A 27,294-nucleotide genomic window follows, 5' to 3' on the forward strand; every position below is an offset into this window, starting at 1 on the left:
TGTCTGATGCTCGTTTTCATCTTGGTTTTACATACATGCACTGGTTTGGTCGGAGTTTCTCAATGCAAAACCAGCAAGAAGAGGGTTTTCCCATTTTCATGTTTGAGAAAAGGGAACTTGAGACGGTTGAGGTGGCCTTTGAATTTTGATACTTAATCATTTTCGTAAACCACATCACTGGACCGTGGCGATTTGCCAGGTTTAAAAAGAAGAAGAAGCAGCATCGGAAAGTTGTCTCACACGTCACACAGACACGACCAGCTTAAACGGTGCTTGAGAGAGGGGCCTTCTCCCCATGTAATGAACCAGATCGGCTTTTCCTTTTGGTTCAAGGTCCGATGAATAATTCCACTCTGTTGAGGTTTTCAGCCTCGACAATCAATAATTATGAAGTTAAACCCTCCTTTAATGCATCATAAATTCTCTAATGACTATCCGCTTTACTTAATTATCCACCACTAACAAAGAAAGCCAAGTGGGTTTGAAAAAATCTAGAAAAAAGTGGCATTTTCTCCGAGCTTATAAATTTGACCAATAACGTAACACTTGCATATTTTTTTACCAGGAAGTTGGACAAATCCGAATTCTACATATGCTGCAAATATAAAATATTTCGGTGATGCGATTATGAATTTTCTATGTATTACTACACTTATTATCAGCTCACTCAAGATCAGTTGAGTCAATAAGTGTAGAATTTACATTGAGTAATTGTTGAGTAATGGGAGCAATTCTTCATTCAGTGTCTTCAAGTGAGATATTCCTCACTCCCACACCAAAAACCTTTAACGGAACTGGGACTACGACTCAGAAATGCAGAAAAGCATAGATGAAAAAATAAGTGCTAGAGTTGGCAGAAGCATCTACAAAAAGAATTCTAAAAGTCACATGTGGGCCTAATTAATTCTTTGAAGACAGATTGTTGGAATGCATTGGTTTTGTCGTTTCCACCCTCAGTGATCCCAAACATTCTCCTTTCCGGAGAAACTATTTCGAACAAAAAATCCAGCCTTAACGGATAAGCTATGTATATGTTTCTGAGTGTACATGTATTTAGAGCACACATTTCTTTGCTTTTCCGTGATCGTGGGTGTGCCTTGTTGATACATGACATATTTGGGATGGGGGACGCGATTTCATGCAAAAGTGATTGATGCTTCCCTCCAACAAAAATTTCTTATATGTCTACAATTTCTTTCGTCAATCGTCAAAAGGGAAAATTTAGAGGGATATAGATAGGAGCAAGACTGTCACTAAATATGCACATCCTTACAACCCTACGTACGTACATAGGTATGTTTACTAGATATATGTACCCTCTGCTTAAAGTAGGACAAAAGTTCTCGGAAATGAAACAAAAGAGGGATGAAGTAATGAAATTTATTTTTTACTGTGTTACCAAGAAATTAGTCTGCGTTATGGTTTTGTTAAATCCTTTTTCTCATGCGTTTCGAAAGTTTTAACAGAATCTACATAAAACACTTATGACGACAACACATCCACGGGTGACAGAAGGCCACCTCTGTTCATTCTTCCCTTTATTGATTGACATCTGAACATGTTTCTCCCAGTTTTTTTTCGTTCTCTTCAAAATGTAACACTACTTTACACTCTACTGTTTTACCTGGCCTTACTCTTTCCCAACCATATTTTGACTTTTTAAAATAAACTTTAGGTTTGACACAGACAAAATCAGGCAAGCAAAGGACAGTAAAATCAGGTACAAATCGCTGTGGAAATGTTTTCTGCCAGGTATGCACATAGGCATATATTGTACCAAGAACAAATCGTGTGTGCATTTACAGGCTTTTGTACTCGAGGATCGAACGATGAAAATATAAGGACGCATGAGTTATGCCAAACTGGATAAGTGAGCAGAGGTGTTTTTTAGGCCCGAGTTGTTGAAGGGAGGAATAATTGAAGGGACTTTTTCACTTTTTGTGTGAAAAGTGTCAGTCAGACTGTCTCCTCCACGCCGGAGCTAGCGTCAGGTGAACGCTTGCTTCATTGCATTGACAGTTTAGCATGTCAGAAATAAATGTCCTTTCCAATGCTGCTGCTGATGATGATCGACCAATGATGATGATGATGGCAGGCTGAGGTTGGGTTGAGCTATTATTACTGTCTGTAATCAGATGATTATTTTTAGAGAGAAAAAATTCTACAAACCCAACAAGGTGTAATAATATAATTATACTGCCACACCACGACTACTGCCAAGAGTGAAAGATTCATCTCTGCTGTCTCTCTCTGCCTGGCTGTAGGATGGATGATGCGTTTTTCCTTCTTGGTGAATTCTGGGCCAACTTTCGGATCCGTGGTAGCTAAATATGTACGGATGGCTTTTTGAGTACAAGTCTTGTTTGTTCCGTTCGCCGTGCGAGTGAGAGGGATACTACACATAAATAGTAAAAAGTACTAGTAAAAAATATGATTCAGGATTTTCATGATTCGAAAATGGGGACTTGACGCCAGCCCGACGTCCGCTCAGCCATCCATTCTCAAAGTAATATTATAATAACAACCGTTTGTATGAATTTGAATGAGTGAATCATTCGTTTGTGTTTGCTGTGTAATGAAATGTCTTGCAGTGCGAGGAATTCGTACAAAAAATACGCGTTCTTTTATTCTCTCTCCAAATACAAAGTCATTCCTTTAAGCAGAAATATCAAATGAAAGTTTTCACGGGGCATTATGAAATTTCTCGAAATCCAGCATTGCAAAACTTGTTGACTTTGTGGTTCAATATTAAACCATTGATTGAAAAGACTTCATCGCAATCTGCCATCCCTTCGCATCCTCGACTGTATTATTACCTCGACCACTTATTATTTAAGGAATCAACATGCGGCACGATTTTCTTTTTATTCCGTCTTTGCTATAAAATATTGCATCTCCGTCAATTGGATAATTGAGCCAAAACTATATCTGTTGAAAGAGATTGCTGCCAGTCTGGGATGTGTGTTAAGCTCAATTGTAGTTTAAGGTCTCCAAATAATAGAATGAAGCGGCGTGTCTCTGTGCTTTATTCTTCTTCTTCCGTGGTAATAATACCATTTCAACGCGAGGTGGTGGGGCCTCGTTCTCAAAGTGTAAGAGGGGCATGAAGAACAAAGGGCAGGTAGCACATAACCGACTCTCTTAGCTAACGCAATAATGGGCGAAAGAAAGTCTTGGCTGTTGTCTTATTAGGCGCAGTGCCTCTGAACAAGTGATATGATGGACGGACGCTGGTTGTAATTTTGTGTAGCAGCAAACGGCCTGTCACGCACCTCATTACGAGATGAACACATATTTTCCGAGTTCTCAACGCAGCGGACAATACAATCAGAGGAAATTCATTGTTAACGCAGCAGCAGCAGGGACAAAGCTATTTGTGCCTACGTACTGACTGAGTGAGTAGTAAATGGCATAATGTAAATTTATGTCGTGAGCCGCATTGTTTTGCAATTATTCTTAACTTTTCCAGAAATCTTTGGCTGTCACGGCTAACAATCAAATGGTTCTTCTTTTACACTTTTTAAACATGAATGCCGTTTCGTCATGAGTCCAAGTGGCTAGTTGGCGAGCCTGCTTGGTCAAGTTTGCAAGTAGGAAATAGGTATTACAGAGGATGGGCTTACCTTATGCGAGTAGAGAGTGACGTGAAATTGAATTCCAACATTTATGAGCTATATAACATCTCAATTTCATTTCTTCACTGACAACTCTCTGATTTTACGAGGTTTGAAATAATTGTTTTTCCAAATAATTAGTGGTTTTGCTATCCTTAAACATTAGCAAATAGAATAATTGTCTCGTAGTGCAAACAAACCCTTGGCTGCTATTAACATCCACTTAAACCTCAAATCTAGGCTGTTTATCTCATCTTTAACAGTTTTCCAATCACCACCCATTTCTTGTAATCCATCCACGCGATAATGGCCAACCCATTTTATGATCCACTAAATAAATTGCAACTTTTGTGTGATTATTTACTCAAAACTACGATTTTATTACTCCCCGCTGTCCACAAAAGACCAGGTATTTAAGAATATAGACATAAATGTGTGTATGTGTGTATAAATGTGTACACACACATATACATATGTGGATTGAGATGTTTTCTTCCCCGTTCGAAATTTAAAAGAAAAACATGGTTTTTTTTATTCACAAGTTAAACATTCCATTGTTTACAACAATTCGAGAGTTTTTCCAACTTTTTCAAAGTCATCGTGTTCACATGTCATGTTTTAAAATCTTAGGTAAAAATGGGTTCAATGGGATCATTTATTTCAGCAATGATACTCATCCCTGAACGAGGGGCAATGGTAGACTGCCAGAATTGCTCAGTTCCGTTGGTTGCTGAGAGTTTCCAGGGTAGGGTGAAGATGGGCTCCAGTCTTGTTGAGAATCGTCAAATTGAAGTACTCCGTTGCCTGAAATCCCAAAATACGAACATACTTTATGCATTTAATAAGTTAGTTATAAGGTTCAAGCAATATCTCTTGACCCACCTACCTGACAAACTTGACTCAGGCCTATGACCTTGACCTGACCCTGTGACCCCACGCCTGCTTTTCGCTCTACTATTTTGAAACCTAGCATAATTATCACGTAGCTGAGTAAGTAATCAGATTTGTAAAATATAAAATAAACAAAGTGTGTATGTATCAACCTACCAAACTTGAAGGACCCTTTTGCATAGCCCAGTCTTCTGGGAGAGTTGTTTGAGGTCTTTCGTGTCGGGATTGGGGTTCATCTCAAAATATGACTTCATAACTCGCAGTTGGTTATGCTTGAAGGTGGTGCGCATTCTTAGAATAAAAGATACAAATACGATGGTGATATCAGTACTAATTAGATGACGGATCCTCAATTAATTATCAATTATGATTGATTAAATCGGAAAATACTTACCGTTTTCCCTTTTGATGCGGGTTTGGAGTCCCATCGACTCCCACGGGGGAAATTCCGGGAGGTAGTTCCCGATGAGACATCGAAGACATGTTGAAACCATTCATTGGAGAGTCCATGATTTGATTAAACTCTGCACTCATAGTCCCAACATTGGAAAGTCCTAGATCTGAAATAAGGAATGGGGAATTTGGCATGAGTACAGTAAACCGCTTTCGTCCTTTAACTCATTCCTTAATGAATGCCCACGAATTCCTGGGCGGAAATTGGAAGGAAATACATCTGATAATAACAGAACAAGAATTTCTCTCAAGATGAGGGCAGCTACCAATCTTCAGAGAAAATAGAGACAGAGAGAGACTCAAAGGAGTGTTAACATTTAAAAGTCTCATAAATAACTCAATCTTAAACAATCACTGAGCCTCCGAAAATTACTTTTTTTCATAATAGATTACACAAGTACAACAACTGGGAGAAAATGCTGTCAAAGTCAATTTTTTTCAAAACCAAACCATTCAATAACAAGTTTTGCGTACAATTTATCGCCCAATTTTTAACCTGTTGCCCTAACTCGCATAATACTTGTGAGAATTGTTTTCCAGTGACAGCAATGCTAACAGCCCTCGTTCATGATGCATGCATGCAGGGAAGGAATCGGATGTTGTTATTGTTATCCACTACTTATTGTACTATCATGCAATGCATGCAGCATGCAATAAAGTGTCGGACGCAAAAACAATTTCGTTCCTTAAAATTGAATGAACGGTTCTAATTTTAACACAGGCTCATGTGCTGGGTTTCTTAAATGATTGTCAGCGTTTTATTCGTATGGCGATCTGTTACACCGCCGCCTATGTTACATTGTGCGTGAAACTTGCTAACTCAACATTTCCGGTGATGATAAGTTATATATGTTCCAAAAGTTTCCAATGCACGAAGAAGTCAGACGAATATTCTTTCTTTGGGCGCAAGAAAGCTGCTGGTAAAGAATATGCGGAGAGAAGGAAGGAACAGAGAAAAGGTGGAGCCTGCAATCTTTCGTTTGACGTTTCTTTTACGCTGGACTGATTTTACTATGTACAAACATTTATTTACTTCCTTCCAAACTCGGAATGATTTTTTTTGTAAAATGCACAAATTAGTCCAAGATGATTTTTTTTTACTTACTCGGAGGTTTCACAGGGTGAAAGTAGCTCATTGATGAGGCTGACTCTTTTAAAATGTCGGGAACTCCAGACGATAATTTCTTTTTGGGAGGACGTCCACGTTTGTTTGTGTTGGAATTTGACTTACTGGTGCTGTTATATGGTTCAGGGGGTGGGTTTGACTCTTCGGATATGTTGCAATTTTCAATTACATCATAATGAAGACGACAATAGAGATCAGCAGATCTGGATGAGATAATGTATCCATTTACAGCTTTTCATATTAAGAATGGCTGTAGTTGAGCTACTTATAAAACACGAATAAATTCTTACCTGAGATCAGTATTTTGCATGCGAAAGTGATCACCTATATACAAAAAATTACCCAATGATTGGACTATAATTCCCAGTCTTACATAACATCATTACCTGTCGCGTTTTAGCATTTATCAGTATTTAAGTACCTCGATTGAAGGTCCGCTGGCAAATTGTGCACACAAAACAGTCAACGTGGTAAACAAAATCCCGTACTTTCATAACGAGATCATTTGAATTGATTAAATTTGTACATCGAGCGCATCGCTTTGCGAATTTTGAGGAAGTTTCGTGGTATAATCTGAAAACAGAATCAAATTGGATGATTGATTTCAATTTGTTGCTTATTTTCATATTAGAGGGGGTAGAATCATAAATACGAAAAAGTTTCATAGTCACTACTCCTGACGACGACTTGTCAGCACCCCCGCTACAAAAGGTATAACCCATCACAGTTCATTTGGTATGGGCGTTCGTGCAAACTGGATAAATAAATATCGACATATATTTATAACCCTTTGCCAGGTTTGTACCTGCATTATTCACTGAATTGGGCTACATAAGGGTAGACAAACAAGGAAAATTCACCTGTCAAATGAACCTCGACTGCACCTAATTTGGCATCAGTTCAACATTAGTACAAAAATATGTCGCATGTAGCAGTAACCCCAACATCTGCCGCAATAATTTTGTTGAAAACATATCATGAAGATAAGAACCGATAAGTTTAGGGTAGATTTGACCAGGGTAGATTTGACGTTTGTCATTTTCACAAGCAAATAATTTAGCGTTTCGACGTATTCATTATGCCGTGAATTTTTCCCTCCTCAAAAAAGTGGAGCATGTGCATGATTATGAAATTTTTAGTTTTTTTAAACGTTATATGACCCATGTTTATGAATCAACGTGGAGTTATGAGATGATACACCTAGTTAACCAACGTAAATAATTTTGTCTAGCAGCACAGTGAACAAATCAGATTCAATTATCTATCCAGCCCTGGAACGAATTTGTGAAGCAGGGTGATGCAAAGTGGGTTTGCGTTTGGTGAAATATGAAGAAGGTCCTCGCGTTTAACTTAATGAGCCGTGCTTGGTAACTCGCTGCACAAACTCAAAAAATATTTAGTACAAGTTTAGGATGGGCGATGACGACTCCTCGCTGATTTTATCATCACCTCCTTATGTCACGATACTTATGTGAAACATTTACTACAAAAAACACAAAAAAAACTATGTGAACTTTTTGAAATTGTGGAACAGCATAGCCCAAAAAGGTTTGATGTGGTATGCTATCGTTTTTATAAACATAACATGATTTGCTTTGCTTTGTATGATGTTGATTCACCACTTCCTTCTCATTAGTGGGATGAAAAACACGGAAAATACTGACGACATTTACATAAAAGAGCTTGACTGTTTATTAATGTAATTAATGAAAAGTACTCTCATTATTACCAAGCAGAAACACGATGTGGGTGGTTTACCACATAATTGCTGACTCTCTTTTGTGTAGTACAACATGTTATCTCAGTCTAAATGCACAGGTGATATTAATAATACTTGTATGAATGAATTTCAAAATTATCATGTTCCAGGCAACTCATTCCTCAGATGACGATTAGCTGTGTAATATTAACCTATATAGAGCATGATTTGTTTAGACATGAAGATATTTACGCATGGACTTGGTTATCATGCAGCCAACCACAATGGTTGATTTTATCTGCTAGGAGAATATTAAGATGACAAGTTCATACGTTTTTCTATATTTCAAGTTATGACGGAAAATTCATTACAACAATAGAAACACGATTGACACGTTTTCTGGTTTCCTATTACAATCTCAAAATCTAACAACAAAAGTGTCGCGTGCCTTTAGAAATAATATTTCCTTTCATATCATCATCATCCCGTCATCAAATAAATGCCCCCTTAAAACTCAGGCAGTGCATTGTGTGGTGACGAGTCTTGTGTTAAATGATGATGAAGGTATAACATCAATTTCCCTGAATGTATGTATTCCAGCCTACACCGAGATGAGCGTATGGACGAATGGGTTTGAAAAAAATGAATGAATTGGATCCGTGCGTATTTAGTTTCAGGGGTAGAAATGATCTACAACAAGCCTATTACACTCTAATTGCAGTTTCCACCAAAATCATTCCAAGTCAAGTGTCGGTTCTTTGTGCAACTCTATCAAATGAGGATTTATATTTTGATCTGGAAAATCGAATGGAATAAAATTGACGATGTGATGATGGGACGACGGGTGAAGAGATGGTGCTTTGCTAACAACCATTGTTCCGTGCTGTCAGAAGTGGTAAGGACCAACTTGCAACTCGTCGTATACATATGTACATATATACGTAAAGATATATATGTATACATAGGTAAATACTACACGCATGTATTTAGTGAGCATTATTAGTCTGGAGCTCGTGGGAGCCTTCATCTCATCAGAGCCCGTGTAAATCCAAGTAGACGGTAAAAAAGGCCCCCTGGGTCCAGAATGTTTGTGGCGTCTGTCAGACCGTCGGCCTTGTCAAATCCTCTTTCCAGAATTTGGATTATGATGCATGCAGAAGGTTTGAGAGAGCACAATAAGTCACTCGCTCCCTTCCTCGCCAAATAAAATCAGAGTCGGTCGAGTGGTGCAAAAGAAGAAGGCACTCCTAAAATTGTATGAATGAGACTCCGAGTGGTAAAGGGCTTACATGATACACCGTGTTCCAGCACAAATACATATGGATTTGGCCTGTTGGTGAAAGCCTCCTCGTTGGCGAGGAGGCATTAACAGGTATTTATTTGTTATTGTGATGGACAGGCGAGAAATAGAATGGAGAGCACCATGATTTCACGGGGTTTAGCGTTTCTAGACTCAACCAGCTTCTACACAGTCGACTCGGTTCGGAAAGCTCGAAAGGCTCAATGAACGGCTCCCCTCCGTGTTCATGTATACTCTCCACAACGGAAGGCAACCGCTTTTATTCCAGATATTTTATTTGTAAAAAACAATATGCCATCATCATTATCATCTCATAGACGTCGGGTTGGTGGACGTGCATAATGCATTGATTTCATTTGGCGTACTGCACCAAACGTGCGTTGAGATCATTTTCGTCTCGTAAAATATCAAACACAAAACATACATTTCGAAAATTTGTATTCATGTGTACGAGTGAAGTTTTTAACGGCATGAGTCAAGGGTGCATGGGTTGTGGGAAGGGACGAAGGTGGATGTGAATTACTGTGTACAACTCTGCGTGGTTGTGGGCATGTACATATGTACATATCTAAATCTGATCACATCATATAATTGAATCGAACCCTTCATCATGGCATATTAGACAAGTACTGATATTGCTGAGGGAGCTGCCCCACAACAAGTACTCATAAATATATAGATTCCCATCGAATTAATACTTGTAGTACAAGAGGGTTTAAATTTTAGTGTAAATTGAGAAGGCTCGAATGAAAGCGTGTGCCGTATGTTTGTCAGTTTTAGTTTGTGGTGAATTAAGAGTTCTCATTTCACGACGGGTGGTGGTGCATCTATGTATTTTCAATAATAACACTTGATTTTGTGGACTTTCTCCTACAATTCAATTTCAAGAGCTGAAGAAGCGTGAGAATTTTGTTGATGTTATGGCTTAGGATTAGTTAGGACTCAAAGTAATAATCCCCTAACATCTCAAATTTATGTTTCAGATTAGTTCTGTGCTTTTACTACCCTAACACACAAGCTTTGGTTGGTACTCTGATTTGTATGTTTTTTTTGTGTAATGGGCAAAAGTCGATTTGTACTTGAAACAATGATATACATATGCATGCACATAAATGGTAAATGTATTTACCTGTGATAATCTTGTTTGCATAATATTTTATGGTCCTTTTCAAAACATGTGGGTTCGTCGCTTAATACAGCATGGCAAAGGTGGCACTTTAAACTAAATTACAATAGATCAAGATGAGCACACAAATCATATTTACCAATCAATATTAAACAAATTGGGAAAAAATCAGTTCAAAATCTAACCATTCATTGTGCCAAGTAGAGTTCATTGCGGACACGTAGTATCGTGCCACGATGGGGTGACCACATCCGAAGCAGCGCACCCCCTGAGGACCTCCACCCGCACCACCACTCCCACACCTTTCCATGCTACTTGCCCCCACTGCTGCGGGGTTAAAGACAGACTCGGACCGGCCTGCGGAGTTTACACCGAAACCGCAAAAACTGCTGCTGGGTGAAATGGACATGTCCTCATCTCCTGAACAGGAGGAGGAATGAAGTGACATTGGCACATACCTCCTCATCTGGTGACAATCTTCCCCATTGCCCGTACCGTAATTCGTATCACTCTTATTTCGAAAGTTATAAGTTTCAAAGTCTTCACACTGATGATTGTTGCTGAGCGAGAAGAAGGGTTCTCGTTCCTTGAACATGACGATTTTCTCTCGCGTAAATCAGTTTTCACAGAGAAAATGTATTTTCTCAAGTGACAATACCACTGTACGAGTTCTTCAGAAATTGTTCTTTTTGTCAAACGGTACTTTTCAGTTTGTTTCAGTTAGTTCACAAAGGATTACGATGCTTTCCACTTTTCTCTAATAATTAATAGCCGGACAGAGAAATGACTTCTTTATCTCGAACCTATAACCAGACAGCTACTGGCTGGTTACGCCATGTGCTTCACTCGCAGTGGTGAGCGTGACAAAATTGATTGTCCTTTGTTGGTGTGTGTCTATTAAGGGTTTGGTTACATTATGCACCACGCATGGGTTGCTAGAGCTGTGAACTTGATAACAACAACATAATAACTTCCTGCACTTCCGAGAGATCGGAAATGCCAGAGTGGTGACAGAACTGGGGAGTCGTCGTCCCTTGCGATATGGACGATGGTGATTATTATGCTGATATTGCTCTGTATGTTTGCTGAGACTTGGTGAGAGACGCTTCTTAAGAGAAAGAGAGCTTGTGAATACAGCGCAACGGTACGAGAACTGAGGGCTGGGAGCAAGCAGTGGTGGTGTTTGACTTGCCTCGTTGTCAGTGGCAGTGAGGGTGGGACTCGTCGGGAAAGTGGGATGAGGCCTGGTCTCCGTGTTCGAATCATCACCAATTCTGCTTTTGGAGGATCAGTTGTTGTTGAGGACAGAAGAAGCAGCCAACAAAGCAGGTATCTCTCCCCAACAATAAAGAGATAGCTTGCCTGATACGTAAAAAATACAACAATCTTTTTACCTGCTACTGCTCCTTTCCTCGCTATTCTTTTCCTCGTCCTCTCATTATCATAATGAACGCAATCTTCACAAGTTGACAGCCCTATGTTTCTTGAAAGACTTTGACATATGTACGTATGTATGCAGACTTTGTACATGCATCTAGTGGATTTGAAATTGACAATTTTTTTCGTTCTGCGTATGAAAATCTGCACAAAGAAACCACGGATCATTTCATGTAAAGCTGAACTAGCTATTTCGAAGGGGATTGACAGTATTTCTCCAGAAACAAAACGATGGACAGTTTAAAGTGCCTGTCATTTTAATGAAATAAAAAAAATGATATGTATATGTATATGAATGAACGCCTAATCGTGGTGCATTACTGTTTCCTCTCTCATTAATAAGCATACCTATCTTATTAGTGTGAAAACTGCAATGCTATACTACGAGAATAAGAGTTACTTGTTTTGAATCATTAATTTTTACTGAAGCACGGAAATTGAGAAATTGATGTACAATTCAGTGAAAACACGAATGCAATTTTTTGGGGCAAAATGAAACTGGATTAAATTCCCTTCTCGTTTTAGGTGCATGAGATGTTCACTATGCTTTTAGTCCAATATAGTTCCTCCTATCCGTTTAAGCCTCTATAGTCGTGTAATTTGGAAAATGTCCAAACTTTGTTATGTAAGCAAAAAGCAGACGCCTGAATTATACAGGGTTTGAGATATGCACGGAAGAGTGAACACACCAACTCTGCATATGTGCATATCAACTGTTGGAGTCACACCACAAATGAACACACGGTTTCAGAACTCTGATAAATTAACACGAAATAAAATAAAACATTGTCCTTTGTGTTAGTCTGACTGAGTGCAATGGCGTGACCAAATTGGATTATATGGAGCCCAAAGTTGTGATAGAATTCGACAATCCGTCAAAAACGTATGAACCAAGTGGGCTTGTCGTGGGCAGAGTTATCATAATTTCTAGCGGACAAGATGGGCTACACTTGACTGGTGAACTATTACTTTCATCACTAGATTTTTAACTAACTATGCAAGTCTATATTTCAAAAAAGAACTAAATTATGCATGTATAGAAGTTATTATACGCCTTGAAGGAAAACGAGTTGCTTTTGCAAATCCTGATAAGCCGGAAGAATTTTACTTTTGTGAAAGACAATTAGTGCTCATCAACACTGGTAATATGCACAACTGCAGATTAAATATGGTTAAAACTTGCAGCATCTCATAATATTTTTACATTGTGATTGTCTTTATTTAGAAACCATACTACCCCCTGATGAACTTATTGATCTAGCCTTCGAATTCAAACTTCCAGAAAAGTTGCCATCATCCTTCCATGTCAGCCGAGGTCTTGTGGATTACTCAATCGTTGTTAAACTTCGGAGAAAATTTGACTTTGACATTACACACCGATCAACCTTCTTCGTAAATGGAGTTTTACTTCTCAACGCTGGAGACAGTAGCGCTGTGGAAATTCACAGTTCCAAACCTGCTGGATGCTGCTCATGCTTCAATTGGAGGAAGGGTCATAGGTTTGGGCTTATGTTAAAACTGAGCAAGGATCAATTCCTTCCAGGCGAAGGAATTGATTACACAGTCAAAATTTGGAATTCGTCAGAGGCCACGCTGAAAAACTGTAAAATTGAACTGATACGGGTTCGTCGGTATAAATAATTGACTGCGGTTGTGTCAAGTGCATGATAGTTTTTCATATTACAGGAACTTCGTCTGCTTGACTGTGGAAACTTTGACACTGTGCTGAAAGAGTATGGTCAGTTAAGTTCAATTATTGGACCGGTGATTAAACCGGGAGAAAAACTTTGCTGGACTTCCATACGACCTCAAGAAGCAGAAGACCCTGCAAATCTCACCAGAAATAAGGTTTCATGTTTAAAGTCTTCAATCCCCATTCCTGGCGACACTCCGCCGTCACATTTAGGCTGCAGAGCTGTTGTTCAACTGGATTATTTCGTAAAGGTCAGTCAATATACATACAAACATCAGAAATATAATATGCAAAGCTAATTACTTGTTAAACCTTACTAGATCTCAATGAAGACTGACGGATTCTTCTGTCCTATTTCATTAGATTGTAAATGCCCAATTATCATTGGGTCGGACCACTCTCAAATTCATGAGTCGAGTCAATGATAATTAAAATACATGTGATGCGACAAAGCGGAAATAAATATGCATGGTGGAAATAATTAAATCGTGGTATGGAGTATCACTGATACAGTTCTACGATAATTGGGGTATTTCAAATGGTTATCTTGAGTAAAATCTGACCAACTTTCACCGTATACTACGTGTCATTTTAAGACAAGTGAAATGAGACAGTCTCACAAAACACAAGAATCACGCTCCGCTCGACATAGAGCACTGCACGAGCGGCTGCAATTTCACGTCAATATTTACTTTCTCGCTAAAACATGTAGCAAGCAATACACAATAATAATTAGTATAGTTTTCAATCTAGTTATTTATGTGTTCATTTTATAAGTAAATTTAAATCGAACTTACCTTCACGGAGAGGAAATATATCATGTGATTGATGTGATAGTTGCAACAAATTGCAAGGATGCAACAAATTAAGGGGTTAACACATCCTCGTCCGAATTTGCGACCAAGATTAATTTCATTTCATAGCCATAGTTGTTCATTAATGACACTGTCGTCTAAAGTTTGGGAACTGGGAGATTAAAATGGTTCTGACAATCGAGCTCGAGAACAATGTATGGTCATTTACTCCGAGCGAAACAATTGTTGGGAAAGTGGTCATTAACAAACACATTTGGAACAAAGTGGAAGGTGAAGATCAGTTTATCTAAGCTTTGAATTTTAACGGAAAAATTTAATACTTAGCTCTCGTGATAACACAGGTTTGACAATACGACTTTATGGAAAATTGGAAATAGGGACCACTCACGAGGTCACAGCTGATCCTCCCAGATCCTCATCTTCACATCCTCCTGTTGTACCTCAACCGTCGATGTCCTCGGCGTCAACTTTGGCCATTACAAATATCGATGTTTCGCAGCATGGGTGCATTGCCACGGCTCGAAAATTCATGGGAAGGAGTACAGGGACAATTACTGAGCAAGTTTTGCTCGATCACACAATCAACCTTTTAGATACTTGTATGTACAGTTTACACAAAAGTAATTGACTTTGAATTGTCGTAATAATGTTGATTAATTATTTTAAATGTGTTGTGCAGGGAGAGTGTTAAAACCAGGAAGGCATGAATTTAGCTTCAATTTTACACTTCCTGATTCTGGTTATTTACCTCCATCCTTAAAAGTTAAAGGTGCTCGAATTCACTATGAATTTGTGACATCGTTAAAACGGCCGAGGTATATAAATTGAAATATATATAATACGTATCCATATTTATTGTGCATAATTCGACTTATGCAAATACTTATACAGGGACGATTATAAGATTTATCAAACTCCATTTTACATCACGGCTGCCCCAGAAGAATATCTTCACGACGATTTTGAGGAATTTTGTCATCCCGTCCAATCCAAGGCAGACAAGCGAATTTCACAATTATTAGGCTGTTGTATGAAAGGCAGCATAACACTATGTGCTGACCTACATAAACGAGTGTTCCCTGTTGGAGGAGAAATAACGTTTGTGGCGACTGTGAGAAACAATTTACGATCGAGTTTAGACGCAATAAAAGTAAATTTAATACGGGTAAGAAGAACCTACAAAGAAGAATAACCGGATAACCGAATCTACAAGAAGAACCTACAAAATGATTTAATCTGCAATATAATTATCTGATCTGATTTTAATTTTGTTTATACTATTTGTATTTAGAACTTCAAATACAAGAAAGGTCCATTTTGGAGTACAAAAGAAATTGTTGCGGGGATGGTCGGCCCTACACTGCAGCCAGGAGATTCTCAAATTTGGAACGGCTCCCTACGAATTCCAAACACTGAAACAGTTACAAACAGAAACCACCAAGATTTCTTTGAAATTACTCATATTTTACAGGTTAGTGGTAATCATAAACGATATTTTAAAACCAGTGACAAGAATGTGACATTTTATGATTATTTATGTATGTAGTTTCAAGTTCGCAGTTCAAACCATCGTTCAAAAGACGCAATAGTACAGTTCTCAGTAGTGTTGCTACCAAGCACTGTTGTTTCTGCGCTCATAGTAGAAAGACCACCTGCCCCAGCATACTCAAGCATAATTGAAAATGACGACGATGGTGAGTTGTTCTTGAAACGATAATTATTGGAAACTTGTTTAATGTTAAGTAGAAAACATGTAATGAGAGCAGTGCATTTCATAAATAGGTTTGCCTCCCCCAACATATGATGAAGCCATCACAGATGATCACAGCTCGACTAGTCAGTTAATGCCAACATGAAACTTTATTAATCGTCCTATATAATTTTTATAAGACGTTAAATTTTTGATAAATGCCATAATGACAATTATTATGATGTTTATGTATCTATGCACTCGCAATATAAGTCACTTGATTTATACACAACATAGTTATTTGTGGTGCAACTTTATTTATATTAAGTAGTTCTAATTTATTTCATCTTTTCATTCGGAACATACATATTTCATATACTAGCAATCCGAATATTCTCGATATCTTTGAGATTTCTAAGCACTAATAACCACCTCTGCACTCTGCACCTCATGGCTTGTACACATGTACTTACTTACATAAGTCTTTTCATATTGAGACTCGTGTGACAAGATATAGCTGATCCGTCCTGAAGGTCTTCCAGTTCTGACTTCTGATCCACTTCCCAACTTATAAATAGGAGACAATGCGTGTTCCTACACAAGAGCTGTTTCAGATATGCCTCCATAATGTATCATATGTGAAATGTATGGTGGACAAATATTTAAGCTAGTTTTAACGTGTTTCATAAGTATCTATTATTTTCACATGGATCCCTTTTAACTAAATTCTAATAAATACTTCGAATTAGCAGTGTTTGCTTCATATAAAGTACAAATATTTAATCAAGCAATGGACACTGGTCGATTGCAATCAGCGCAGAAATTATCTTATGGGGTTGGCCATGTTTACAACGATTTGTGTGGAACTATGTGGTTTACATACATACTTGTGTACCTGCAATTTGTTTTGAAGGTAAGCACAATGTCCAAATACCTACATATATGCAAATGGCAAGTAATTTTTAATGTATTTCATATGACACATGTAGCTTCCTGCAAGTACGGCAGGAGTAATTTTAATGATGGGTCAGGTCGTGGAAGCAGCAGCTACTCCTCTAGCCGGACTAGAGAGCGATCGAATCACTGGGTGTGGTAAATACGGCCGCAGAAAAGTGGGTGGGATGCTTAATGAAATCATGAAATGCATGCAAATGAGTTTTTTTACGTTTAGTAACTTTTGAAATCTTCTTTCAGTCCACTCATCTCGTTGGAACCGTTCTTACCATGTTCGCTTTTCCGCTGGTGTTTATTGCTCTGCCTGGTTTTGACAGAGCAAGTCCGGAAGCACTTTTGGTCTTCTACATTCCTCTGGTCCTTATTTTCAAGTTTGGGTGGGCAATGACTCAAGTGTCGCATTTGAGCATGATCCCAGAACTAAGTAACGATGCAACAGACAGAGATGACATGACTATTTTGAGGTACACAGTTCCTACAAGTGTGCATACTTATTTAATTATGATATTATTCTGTAATTACATAACTTTTGAAATATATTGTCCATACGCGACTGTCCATTTTATTTTGCAGATACATTTTCGATATGGCATCAGACATGTCAGTGTACGTCGTAACCTGGGCCGCGTTTAGTGCAAGACATTCACCCGATTCAGTTACCATTGACGGGAGTGACGCTTGGCGTTTTCGAAACATTTCTTTGATTCTGGTCGCGATTGGAGTGGTTTTCAATGGAATATTTCACGTTTCCACGATAGAGAAATCGGCTAAACCAATTGAAATGCCACAGACGAGCAGTGCTCCCTTGAGAAGTAAAGTTGTCCATGAAGAGGAAGGTGACGTCGCCTGTAGTGAAACTGTTCCGATAACAATTGTCCCAATGAGGTGGAGGGATTGGTTTCGTGAAAAGCATTATTTTCAAGTAATGGCACAAATATATGGCACAAATATTTCATTTTTCTGGAGGTGTTATTTTAATTGCATTTATGTGGTTCTAAATAATCTGGAAAGGTGGGTCTTCTTCTTGTGCTAAGCAGATTATTCCTGAATTTAAGTCAAGCGTTCATACCTCTATTTTTGCAAGAGGGAATCCGCGCTCCTCAGGTATAATAAATGTATAAATACTTTAGCACTGACATGAATTGATACCATAATTTTGTATTTTTTGCTGGGTTCGTTTAATTTGTACAGGAATATTTGGCAATAATTCCCGGCGTTTGCCAACTAAGTGCCCTTTTGGCCTCCTTGTTAGTCAAGATTATTCTTTGCTATTCAACTAAAAAAGTTGCAATCATACTTGGAGCGAGCTTTGTTTTCGTGGGGTGCGCGTGGCTGGGGTTTGACAGCCCAGAAGCAATACGATCGGGAAATATTTTCCTATTGGCCACATTCCTTGGAGCTGGAACTGGCATGATAATCGTAGTTTCTACGAGCTTTGTATCTGATCTCATTGGCAAGAATACGGTATGCAATTGAAAGTGCACGAGCATCTCGATTTCTTATTAATTGAGATGAATCTTCCAAATTTATAGGAATCTGGTGCATATGTTTTCGGCTCGATAGCATTTTTTCACAATCTACTTGGAGGATTTGTCGTGTTTGTAGTTCAACTGGGCCACGGGTAGTTTTTCGACTGGTTAACATTTATTCCACAAATTTATTGATATTTTGATTAATTGATAATGTACATTTTACATAGATTTTGTGAAGGCTCACCAACATATTACAAAAACTTTATCACGTATGGACTCAGTTCTCTTGCCGTTCTTTCTTTAGTGCTGGTGCTACTCCTTGATGAAGTAACCTTAGGCAAACGATTATCAGGTAAAGACTAGGAGGAAATTATTCACAAGAACGATACTAAAATACATGTTTACTGTTTAGAAAAAAATACTGTTGAAGGACGTGAAAAGCTGGCGGATAAAGCCAACGTCAAGAAGTACGGCGCAACAAATACGGGTTTTCCAATATTAACAACACCCTCTAGTGAAAGCTAAACACAGATTATGTACAAATTTTCCGAGTAAATTACTTCAGTCACTTCAGTCAATCCCTCGAATAAAGCAACGGATTTTTATATGTCTAAATATTTCCGAAGTATAAACACAGAGGAGAACGTATTTCTGGCTTTCTTGGTCAGAATTATTTAGATTAGTTCTAATTTGCTCTCCTTGGGCAAGCACGATCAGTCCAGGATGTCAAAGTCATTCACGTCCATCATCCACAATGCATCAGGTTCATGATTATTTTCAAAGAATCCTGGAGTGTCAAGTTCTACAGATCTGGTAAATACTCCATCTTTGCCACAAAGCCAATAAGTTTCTAGCATTCCTTTCCCCTTCACCAGAATTTCCAGTTAGTACTTAAATTACTTATGCATTCATTGCTGTGTTCATTACAAAATATTCTAAAATTGTGAATACCTTCACTTCAATTAATCCTCGATGTTCAACTCGAAATCCACCAACAGCGTCAAGTGCAATTTTCATTTCCATACTCATATGAATTTTCAGAGCTGCAAGGAATGTGCTTCGTCAACTTAGTAATTAATTAACTGCCTTCTATAGAGCTTACGTTCCCCAGTGGACTCCATCCTTGATGCAGTATTGACTGTGTCTGTTGAGAATATTCAGAGTTTTTTTTAATGTATGCAAGAATAACTTGTTTGAAGAACTTTTACTGTAGATTACTGACCTCCAAATAAGCAGTACCTTAAAACCAAATTGTTTATGATAAATCAGTTAGTTTATTTCAGATGCATTCATGCAAGCTACAAGCACTAGTGAAAGTAATCGGCCTGCTATCTACATATGTATTACTACTTTTATTACTGGGCGTATGGCAAAATTAGATTTTGTTATACCATATTTGTGGGGGTTTCATAAAAAGGAAATTTTGCGCAAACCTTGGCATTTTGGTTCCGACCACGCCTGAAAACCGTTTATGCATGTTGAACAATGTCATGTGAAATACAGTGAAAATCGGTTTACCAGCACTAACGGGCCCTGTGTGAAGTCCAATTCTAATTTGTAACTTTTCCCCAGGTCGATGTGGTATTTGGAACGTTACTGCACCAGCCAACAAATCCAGTGCTGATTATATTCACCAATAAATTTTGTTGTAATGTGACCAGACTAAAAATTGGCATTTAAGTATTTTGTTACTTTACCCATAGTGCTAATTTCAGAAATGTGCAGTCCCCCTGTAATCGGATTTATGGACAGTTATGTACATATGCAGCCAACAAAGCAATTTCCTCAAAAACAGTATCGCATCTTACCATTAGGAATTGGCAGCCCTGACGCAACCTGTATGCATGAATATATACCGATTTACATATTCTTATAGTGATTGCTACATCAATTAAATATTTCTAAGCTCCTATTATTTCCCATTACTTTTTTTCGCAATGTAAAATAATTCGAAATAATCTATATATCTACGTACTTAACATATATATTTAAATATATTCAAACCATATAGCTGTCTCCTATTGTCTCAACCTACAAATTAAATGATCGCTGCAGATGAGGTCAGCTCACTGAATTTAGAACTACTTTGAACATTGCGTACTTTATACACGTCGTAGCGTTCAATCCGAGCATCAAACAATTTGTAGATGGAGTTTAAGAACATGACCACTTCCAACGGGGTCGACTCTGCAGCGATTTCGGTAAATCCGACAATATCACTAAAATAAATCGACACGTCGTTGAAACACTGCGCCTGTCAAGTCAAGTTAAATCAAGTCAAGTAAACCTTGATAAAGTAACAAATCTAATGGTTCAAACTAAAATAAGTAAGTCAATACCTGTACTTGCCGTTTCTGGCGCAATTCCTGTGCCACCATAGGTGGTAGCCTATAATTGTGCATATACATGTGTATTTATATCATCACATTAGATTTTTACATCAAGCTATGATTGCATATAACACCAATTTTTTGAGCTAACATTTGAAATAGAAGACGGTCGCTTTTCTTCTTTTCTTTCTTCAACTCGTCAGCTTTTAGCATCAGGTTGCATGCAAACAACTGAATCGTAGAGGTTAATTTATGAACCAGAAATATTATCGTGGGGGACACAATCAGAACAACGATCAGCAGGCAAATCGTCACCGCTGCAGATCTCTCGGCTTCTTGGAGGCGCTCCTCCACCGCTTTACGTATCGCAAATCTCAGGCCGGTTTGCAACCCTCTCAGCGCTTCGATGTACTCGGCCATGGATTCATAATAGCGAACAGCTTCGTCAATATTTGGCATTCTCTTTTCATTCAATAAAATTTCTGTACGCCTACTTTGAAAAAAAACCATAGTCAATGCCCACATATTTAAATTATTTACTAGTCATTTTATTAATCATTTTGGTCCAACCATTAATCAATGATAACGAAAGCACGAAATATACCATACGTTTTGTGAATATCTCCGTAAGATGATAAGCGGCCGTGCACCTCAGTATTGTAATAGTGCTTCGCTACGAGTGAAAATTCCAAGCTTGAATTTAGATACTCTGTTCCCAATGTGTCCCGTCTGATGTACTTGATGTGATTATTTATCGTCAATTTTCCCCTTCCAAAATAATTGATGCCAAAAACAACTGATATTCCAACGTTCTCAATGCTCCGAAGAAGGTTTTTATACGAGACGAGGAATCTGCGTAAAGTCAAACCATACATTTACGTTTAATACAAAAAATATTATAAAATACTTAAAATGACAATAAATTATAATAAACTCACCTCCACAAATCGGAAGAGTTAGTATCTTTAATTTCTTTGGTTAAATATTCAAGCATCAAGTCATTAATTTGGTTGTAATATTCCATCACGTCTGCAATGTTGCTATCATTTGGATTGATTTGCAATCTATTGAATTGTATATTATGTATCGAATGCCAAAAATAAATCATTTCAAAATGTATATCTTAGCTTACCGAAAATCCTCCAATTTGATTTTGAAACGTTCTTTTGACTCAAATATACGATTTAGTGAATGTTCATGAACCATTGGCCAATTTGAAATATTATCCAGAGCCGAATCTGTCTGCGCAAATCTCTCGGACAAGTTGGATCTGTATTTATAAATTTGAAATAGGTACATGAACTTATCTTTAAATAAATAAATAGTTTCAATACGTGCAACTGTACCCCATGTAATTTGTGTCAGTGAACACAAAGAAAGAAACCTCAGATCGTTCTTTCTGAATCTCAGTCACAAGTTTTCCGAACGTAAGTGTTGTCTCAACCTTAATTTTAATAATTAAAAATCATACATATTGAATTTTGATGAACAAACAAATGCGTGTTTTGTATTGCAATGATTTATCTAATATTTAACCTGTCTGTCAATGCTGGCCACTTCATTTTGATAGCTCAACACAGAAATTAGGCTCATTACATTTTGCGAAATTAGAGCAAGAATAGGAATAAATGGTAAAATGATCATCTGAATATTCTGCAGCTTTCGACCTCTGCTTAGATTATTCGAACCAGAGCAATATCCACCGACTCCAGCCTAGTTTAAATTATTCGTCAAGATTGATTTAATTAACGCATTGTCATTCAATTTATTTACACGGTAAATAATATAAATTGCATAAAGTGGAAAACGGTACTGATTAAATTGTTAATTTTTTACCCTGCTTTTGAAATAAGAACTTTCACTTGCCAAACTGCCTTGATTAGAACCCGACCCTTCTCTGTGTTGGTGTTGCTCTTGTTCTTGAATTCGATTTCCTTTGCACCACATGCCACAAATGCTTGTAAATCTTGCCCAACATGCTGTGAGACACCAAGATGTTTCTGGTGGTGGATTTAGTACATTTCCTTCTCTCCGAGCACTTGAGGGTACATTACCAGAACTTCTACTAGATTTCCGACTACTGAAAAGGTGCTTGTGAGAATGGTGACTCTGGGGGTGGTGCAAGTGATGCCCGCGTGACGGCATTTCAAGGGTAGACTTCATTCTATTCCTACTAATTCGGCTACTTTTCCAACCCCACCAAAAATGCGGAGATGTAGTTCAGATATTTTCACCCTTTCGGATAAAACCCGACTGAGACTTTTCCAGAGCGTTCATTAATAAAAAGCGGTCGCCATCCATTGTCACCAATTAACCTTTGCAATCATATTCAAGGGACATGTAAGTCGTCCATTACATCAGGAAGACCAAACAATCGAATCCAATTTATTTCAGTGCTAAATGTTTCCTAATTCTCCGAATATTAGGAACGAGAGTGGAAGGCTTTTCTCTTTCACATACGTAAATAACGCACGCTGATTAATTTCATTCAACAGGAAAGTAATACAACTCGGAAACTAATACAATAGAGAAAGGGAGAAAGAGAGAGATGGAGAATAATCACTTGCAATTCCAACTCACATCAAAATTGGGAAATATTCCCAATTCGACAAGGCTAGAAATGTCAACAAAAGGTGGCATTTATTCTTACCAAATGAGATCTATAAGAGAAAATTGCCAAACAATTTGCATCCTACTTCACATCAATTTAATCTCGCACTGCAGTTTAGTGTAGGATGATGAAGGAGAAAATGATGATGAGAATAACTAGACTGGTGTTGTTTGGGTGGGCTCAGGATCAGAAAATGAGACCAATTATTTTTTACCTTTGTCGTACATACACACTTTGTCTCTGTACATGTCGCTACAGTTTGAGTGCTTATCGGTTAACTTGCATTAGTGACGGACCATTAATCCTATCCCCATGCCTTCGGGTTTTGACAGATTTAAATTTACACACTAGTTGCCAATAATTATAATTATTATTAATATTTTCTATTTGACGATATGCTTCTCGATAGTCAGTCATGCGCATGCAGCGTGCACAGATTTACAAAATAAGTAAGAGGTCAGTTTGTTATAAAGCTGTAATCTCATTTTGCATACGACCCTCTAATAAAGTGCTATAAGATGGATTCTGTGACACATTGGAATTTTTACAAGTATTCAGAGAAGCAGTCTGATCTGATTGTCCGATTATAACGGGTTGATTGAACACTCGTTCATAACAAGTGGTTTGACTCGTATCGTAAAATGACATACGAATCATGTACTACTGGTTGGTGTAGCTGCTTATCAAGTACATTTTGTGCTCACAGTAAAAGTATTTTTGTATAAGCATACGCCTAATGTGCGAATATCCAAATTGCATTCCAGGTAATCATAAAGATTGTAAGTATTACAAACAATAAGTTAACTTTCCTGTTACGCCAGAACTAATTTCATTTGACATTACACTACTCGCCTCATGTGACTGTTGGTGGGGTTTGCTTGAAACAGCTATATGGTTACTCATGATGATTATGTTCTGCTAACTCGTAAGTGTCATTACTTCAATCATCCACAATCCTCAGTAATACAAGCCGGTGATAACAGAGACGAGATGATACGAATGACGATATTATGAAAATATTTCACCGAATTTTGTGACGACTTTGGACTTGTGTAATTGTAATTGTGCTGCCTTGTCACTAAATTGTAGTCTGATACGATTTATCATACACACATGTACTAAAGTCGCATATGTAATAAGTGGTCCTCTCAATAACCATACAGTTGAGTGAGGTAATTAACTAAACCGAGTGTGAAATGGTACATGCAGACAAGTTACGTTTGCAACATGTCCCATTGATGCATCAGGAATTTGCAACACAGTGAACATGTGAACAACATGACCTTCGAGCCATATGTACAGTGTGCAAAATCATATCTGTATCTCTTGTCAAATGCAAACAATATTCAACATGTTACATATTCGTCGTTAATTTAGTTCGTAATCTAACTCAACTCCCATTATTGTGGTATCACTACAGCAGGGGGAAAAATGGAACCACTCCGTACTGCTACACATACCACATTAAACTATCCTTGAGTTTAGCAGTAATACAACATTGTTTAGTTTCACTTATTTAATAAGGTTGCGGAATAATCCAGCCTTATTTCTTATATGTATATACACGGTGTATAATGCACCGGTTTTTAACTCTCCTTGTAGTACAGTCAAGAGCAAAACTTTACGACATATGGAAGAGACTTTTGGGACATGTTATTCAAATGGGGAATTAAAGGCCGTAAAGTTTTGCACCGCGTACCTTTCCGAATAATTTTTTTAACGCTGTGATATAATTTTTATTGAATAAAGCGTGCAAAAGTAGGGGGTGACGTGGTAAATTATTTTTGTCGCCGAATTTTTTTCAAGGAACTACAAGGAATTGAAAGAATTAATTTTGGAAGAGACTTTTGGGACAGCCATAAGCACAATGTGTTGTCCCAAAAGTCTCTTCCAAAATTAATTCTTTCAATTCCTTGTAGTTCCTTGAAAAAAATTCGGCGACAAAAATAATTTACTACGTCACCCCCTACTTTTGCACGCTTTATTCAATAAAAATTATATCACAGCGTTAAAAAAATTATTCGGAAAGGTACGCGGTGCAAAACTTTACGGCCTTTAATTCCCCATTTGAATAACATGTCCCAAAAGTCTCTTCCATATGTCGTAAAGTTTTGCTCTTGACTGTAGCAACCAGCTTTTCAGTCTTATGTCAAAATTAAGCATATGTTGGAGCATTACTCGGGATACTTTTAAAGCTACGTATAATTCATACATAATTCACATACCATATAATTCTTCTACAGATTGCTGTTATGTATAGTAAAATATGAATTTCTAGAGGATGGTATGCTATGCAGACAATAAAATTGAATGCTTCTCACTTTCTGTTGTGTTGAAATGGGTGAAAGGCGAGAAAACGGGGTTCGAAGGTATGGCTTGAGTTCAGTTCAATAACTTTCTTTTATTCACTAACTGCATTTCTAACTGAGATGATTAAATAGGCAAAGCAAACTAGGCATAAAGTATGGCAGCGTCCGTGTAGTTTTCAAATTTTATTTATCTCGTCATCAATCAGCATTCTAGTTATGCACGTCCTCGTTCCAATTGAGCTTGTCCATACGCACGTCAAGATGCTAACTTATTAATCCTATTCATACATACGTTGAATTAGGTATCCGTGGTTTAGAATATAAAGGAGGACAACAACTTACGCAACTTTGTGATCTTGCTTCAAACCAAGCCACAAAAACCGTTATTCAACCGGAAACCCACGTAGCTCTAAATTCAGATACAATTACATATGGTTATTGACCGTATACATTAAAACTGTCATCGATTTAATCGCCCACCTAGACACACGAGTCCGGTAAATATTTAATTGTAGATTGATAGTCCATGCCAAGGTCATACACAAACGGTAGCCGTAATAATGGGGTGTATTTATAGGGGTTTGCCATAACCGGCATATATATTCAAACAATAATTGTACAAGAAAACGATGAGGCTAGACGTTAGGTAACGCGTTACGTTGTTGGACGACTGTACAAGTTTTGTACAATATTCTACCGAAAACTTTACTTAGTTTCCCGTGGTTTGTATTTTCTTCGCAAAAAGTTGAGCCATCCCGTCCCACATATTCTTGTTTTATGAACGGCAGAGTGGATTTATTGGAGACAATCATTTCTGAACCTGTTGGATTGATTTTATACTCGGACGACTTTTCATTCCATGCTCGCCATACCTTCGCACAGCTCACTTTCTCCTCAATCAATAATAGGCAGCTCAGCAAATAAATGGCATGGCTTATACCCGACAAGTTTGTGGTTCTCTGAACCCTAATGGAACGTGATGAGTCGAATGCAGACTTGATTTTCTATATATAAATAAGTCCGAATTTTATATGCATAGAATTATTTTAGAGGATTAGTTTTGAACATGCCGTTCTATTTTCGTAATCTTGAAAACGACTTGAAACGCCGTGTTCTTGAACGCTTGTAAATTACCTGGGATTGAATTTGCTACAGGGGAGAATTTTTTAGACAAATTGTTCTTTTCCTAGTAAAGAAATTTTTAAAATGGGGTTATTTTAAATGTTTTAAATCCAACTACTGGATAGATCACGCATCTTTTTTTTGTATTTCTATATCATCACAGTTTTGTTCAGACCAATATTATCCGTTTCTTCTTGTGTTCAAGGAGTGTCATCGGTGTCGGTAGGATCGTGATCTGGACCACGTTCACATTTTTTCCGGAAAGGGAAAGCATAAGGAGAATCTTTCCATCAAGGCATTTTGTGTGTTCTTTCATATTTTGATTCGTTTGAGAATATGCGAGTTTACATCAGTGGTGAAATTTCAATCCCAGGAGTACCCATCGTTAGCTTGTGTGCATCTACCTAGGTAAATGTATACATCATGCTATATGAAAAGAGAAAAGTTTGTCAGATGGTAGATGAGTGAATATTCAGCTAAATCGATATTAATTCAAGTAGGATCTGCTACATAGTAGCTATGCACGATGGGATAAAAATAAACCCTCCACAAGCCGTTCATGAGAATTGGCACGAAAAATAAGTAGTAACTACATAAGTAATGCTTTTATTAATGTCTTCCCTTAGCATATTTATTAGAGATATATTAATTA

The 27,294-nt window shown here is 37.7% G+C and overlaps 5 protein-coding genes and 1 long non-coding RNA gene across 8 annotated transcripts; 3 read left to right on the top strand and 3 right to left on the bottom strand.

The window, feature by feature from the left end:
- Positions 1–4,114: 4,114 nt before the first annotated feature.
- On the bottom strand, positions 4,115–11,406 carry LOC110845582 (LIM/homeobox protein Lhx9). Its single transcript, XM_022092029.2, has 9 exons — positions 10,395–11,406; positions 10,213–10,305; positions 6,506–6,657; positions 6,375–6,408; positions 6,064–6,287; positions 4,900–5,065; positions 4,662–4,796; positions 4,501–4,580; positions 4,115–4,418 (listed from the first exon to the last, which is right to left on the bottom strand). Exons 1-9 carry the CDS (start codon positions 10,802–10,804, stop codon positions 4,288–4,290), a joined length of 1,425 nt encoding a protein of 474 aa, XP_021947721.1. The 5' UTR covers positions 10,805–11,406; the 3' UTR covers positions 4,115–4,287.
- A 913-nt stretch (positions 11,407–12,319) lies between these two features.
- Positions 12,320–13,825, top strand: LOC110847693 (arrestin domain-containing protein 17). Its single transcript, XM_022094679.2, has 5 exons — positions 12,320–12,603; positions 12,687–12,788; positions 12,872–13,269; positions 13,333–13,590; positions 13,660–13,825. Exons 1-5 carry the CDS (start codon positions 12,486–12,488, stop codon positions 13,762–13,764), a joined length of 981 nt encoding a protein of 326 aa, XP_021950371.1. The 5' UTR covers positions 12,320–12,485; the 3' UTR covers positions 13,765–13,825.
- Positions 13,826–13,957: 132 nt separating this feature from the next.
- Positions 13,958–16,136, top strand: LOC110847148. 2 transcript variants are annotated; one of them, XM_035849894.1, is made up of 7 exons: positions 13,958–14,424; positions 14,479–14,753; positions 14,834–14,969; positions 15,046–15,319; positions 15,446–15,625; positions 15,701–15,848; positions 15,937–16,136. In XM_035849894.1, the coding sequence occupies exons 2-7, from the start codon at positions 14,606–14,608 to the stop codon at positions 16,008–16,010; spliced, it is 960 nt and encodes a 319-aa protein (XP_035705787.1). In that variant the 5' UTR covers positions 13,958–14,424; positions 14,479–14,605; the 3' UTR covers positions 16,011–16,136. The 2 variants fall into 2 exon arrangements, with proteins under 2 accessions (XP_035705787.1, XP_021949706.1); XM_022094014.2 differs by having other exon boundaries at positions 14,496–14,753.
- Positions 16,137–16,435: 299 nt separating this feature from the next.
- Positions 16,436–18,889, top strand: LOC110846020 (major facilitator superfamily domain-containing protein 12). 2 transcript variants are annotated; one of them, XM_022092617.2, is made up of 9 exons: positions 16,436–16,757; positions 16,834–16,956; positions 17,039–17,262; positions 17,372–17,720; positions 17,810–17,902; positions 17,990–18,262; positions 18,331–18,419; positions 18,498–18,622; positions 18,683–18,889. In XM_022092617.2, the coding sequence occupies exons 1-9, from the start codon at positions 16,635–16,637 to the stop codon at positions 18,793–18,795; spliced, it is 1,512 nt and encodes a 503-aa protein (XP_021948309.1). In that variant the 5' UTR covers positions 16,436–16,634; the 3' UTR covers positions 18,796–18,889. The 2 variants fall into 2 exon arrangements, with proteins under 2 accessions (XP_021948309.1, XP_021948311.1); XM_022092619.2 differs by lacking the exon at positions 16,436–16,757 and having other exon boundaries at positions 16,838–16,960.
- LOC110846821 lies at positions 18,421–22,925 on the bottom strand. Its single transcript, XM_035850068.1, has 18 exons — positions 22,437–22,925; positions 22,137–22,313; positions 21,947–22,044; positions 21,733–21,870; positions 21,539–21,664; positions 21,210–21,452; positions 20,752–21,090; positions 20,610–20,658; positions 20,372–20,524; positions 20,275–20,301; positions 20,079–20,106; positions 19,968–20,000; positions 19,789–19,890; positions 19,704–19,728; positions 19,493–19,509; positions 19,373–19,414; positions 19,222–19,313; positions 18,421–19,136 (listed from the first exon to the last, which is right to left on the bottom strand). The coding sequence occupies exons 1-18, from the start codon at positions 22,761–22,763 to the stop codon at positions 18,984–18,986; spliced, it is 2,169 nt and encodes a 722-aa protein (XP_035705961.1). The 5' UTR covers positions 22,764–22,925; the 3' UTR covers positions 18,421–18,983.
- A 2,667-nt stretch (positions 22,926–25,592) lies between these two features.
- Positions 25,593–26,292, bottom strand: LOC118435073. The gene is made up of 3 exons (XR_004834472.1): positions 26,001–26,292; positions 25,863–25,929; positions 25,593–25,798 (listed from the first exon to the last, which is right to left on the bottom strand). It is a non-coding gene; the product is annotated as an uncharacterized LOC118435073 (long non-coding RNA).
- Positions 26,293–27,294: the final 1,002 nt, after the last annotated feature.

The sequence above is a fragment of the Folsomia candida genome, unplaced genomic scaffold (assembly GCF_002217175.1).
Source record: "Folsomia candida strain VU population unplaced genomic scaffold, ASM221717v1 Fcan01_Sc003, whole genome shotgun sequence".
In the NCBI taxonomy this organism is placed as follows: Eukaryota; Metazoa; Arthropoda; class Collembola; order Entomobryomorpha; family Isotomidae; genus Folsomia; species Folsomia candida.

What these genes read in the sequence shown, in the direction of transcription:
- LOC110846821 (XM_035850068.1), bottom strand. Translation starts at nt 22,763, where the DNA reads ATGAAGTCTACCCTTGAAATGCCGTCACGCGGGCATCACTTGCACCAC. An exon ending in GTTCTTATTTCAAAAGCAGG is followed by an intron (nt 22,314 to 22,436) that starts GTAAAAAATTAA and finishes AATTTAAACTAG; the next exon opens with GCTGGAGTCGGTGGATATTG. An exon ending in ACTGACACAAATTACATGGG is followed by an intron (nt 21,871 to 21,946) that starts GTACAGTTGCAC and finishes TTATAAATACAG; the next exon opens with ATCCAACTTGTCCGAGAGAT.
- LOC110847148 (XM_022094014.2), top strand. Translation starts at nt 14,319, where the DNA reads ATGGTTCTGACAATCGAGCTCGAGAACAATGTATGGTCATTTACTCCG. An exon ending in AATCAACCTTTTAGATACTT is followed by an intron (nt 14,754 to 14,833) that starts GTATGTACAGTT and finishes TGTGTTGTGCAG; the next exon opens with GGAGAGTGTTAAAACCAGGA. An exon ending in ACATCGTTAAAACGGCCGAG is followed by an intron (nt 14,970 to 15,045) that starts GTATATAAATTG and finishes ATACTTATACAG; the next exon opens with GGACGATTATAAGATTTATC.
- LOC110846020 (XM_022092617.2), top strand. Translation starts at nt 16,635, where the DNA reads ATGGACACTGGTCGATTGCAATCAGCGCAGAAATTATCTTATGGGGTT. An exon ending in GATGACATGACTATTTTGAG is followed by an intron (nt 17,263 to 17,371) that starts GTACACAGTTCC and finishes TTTATTTTGCAG; the next exon opens with ATACATTTTCGATATGGCAT. An exon ending in CTTAGGCAAACGATTATCAG is followed by an intron (nt 18,623 to 18,682) that starts GTAAAGACTAGG and finishes TTTACTGTTTAG; the next exon opens with AAAAAAATACTGTTGAAGGA.
- LOC110847693 (XM_022094679.2), top strand. Translation starts at nt 12,486, where the DNA reads ATGGAGCCCAAAGTTGTGATAGAATTCGACAATCCGTCAAAAACGTAT. An exon ending in ATTAGTGCTCATCAACACTG is followed by an intron (nt 12,789 to 12,871) that starts GTAATATGCACA and finishes GTCTTTATTTAG; the next exon opens with AAACCATACTACCCCCTGAT. An exon ending in GTAAAATTGAACTGATACGG is followed by an intron (nt 13,270 to 13,332) that starts GTTCGTCGGTAT and finishes TTCATATTACAG; the next exon opens with GAACTTCGTCTGCTTGACTG.
- LOC110845582 (XM_022092029.2), bottom strand. Translation starts at nt 10,804, where the DNA reads ATGTTCAAGGAACGAGAACCCTTCTTCTCGCTCAGCAACAATCATCAG. An exon ending in ATGCAAAATACTGATCTCAG is followed by an intron (nt 6,288 to 6,374) that starts GTAAGAATTTAT and finishes TATCTCATCCAG; the next exon opens with ATCTGCTGATCTCTATTGTC. An exon ending in GCCTGAGTCAAGTTTGTCAG is followed by an intron (nt 4,419 to 4,500) that starts GTAGGTGGGTCA and finishes TTGGGATTTCAG; the next exon opens with GCAACGGAGTACTTCAATTT.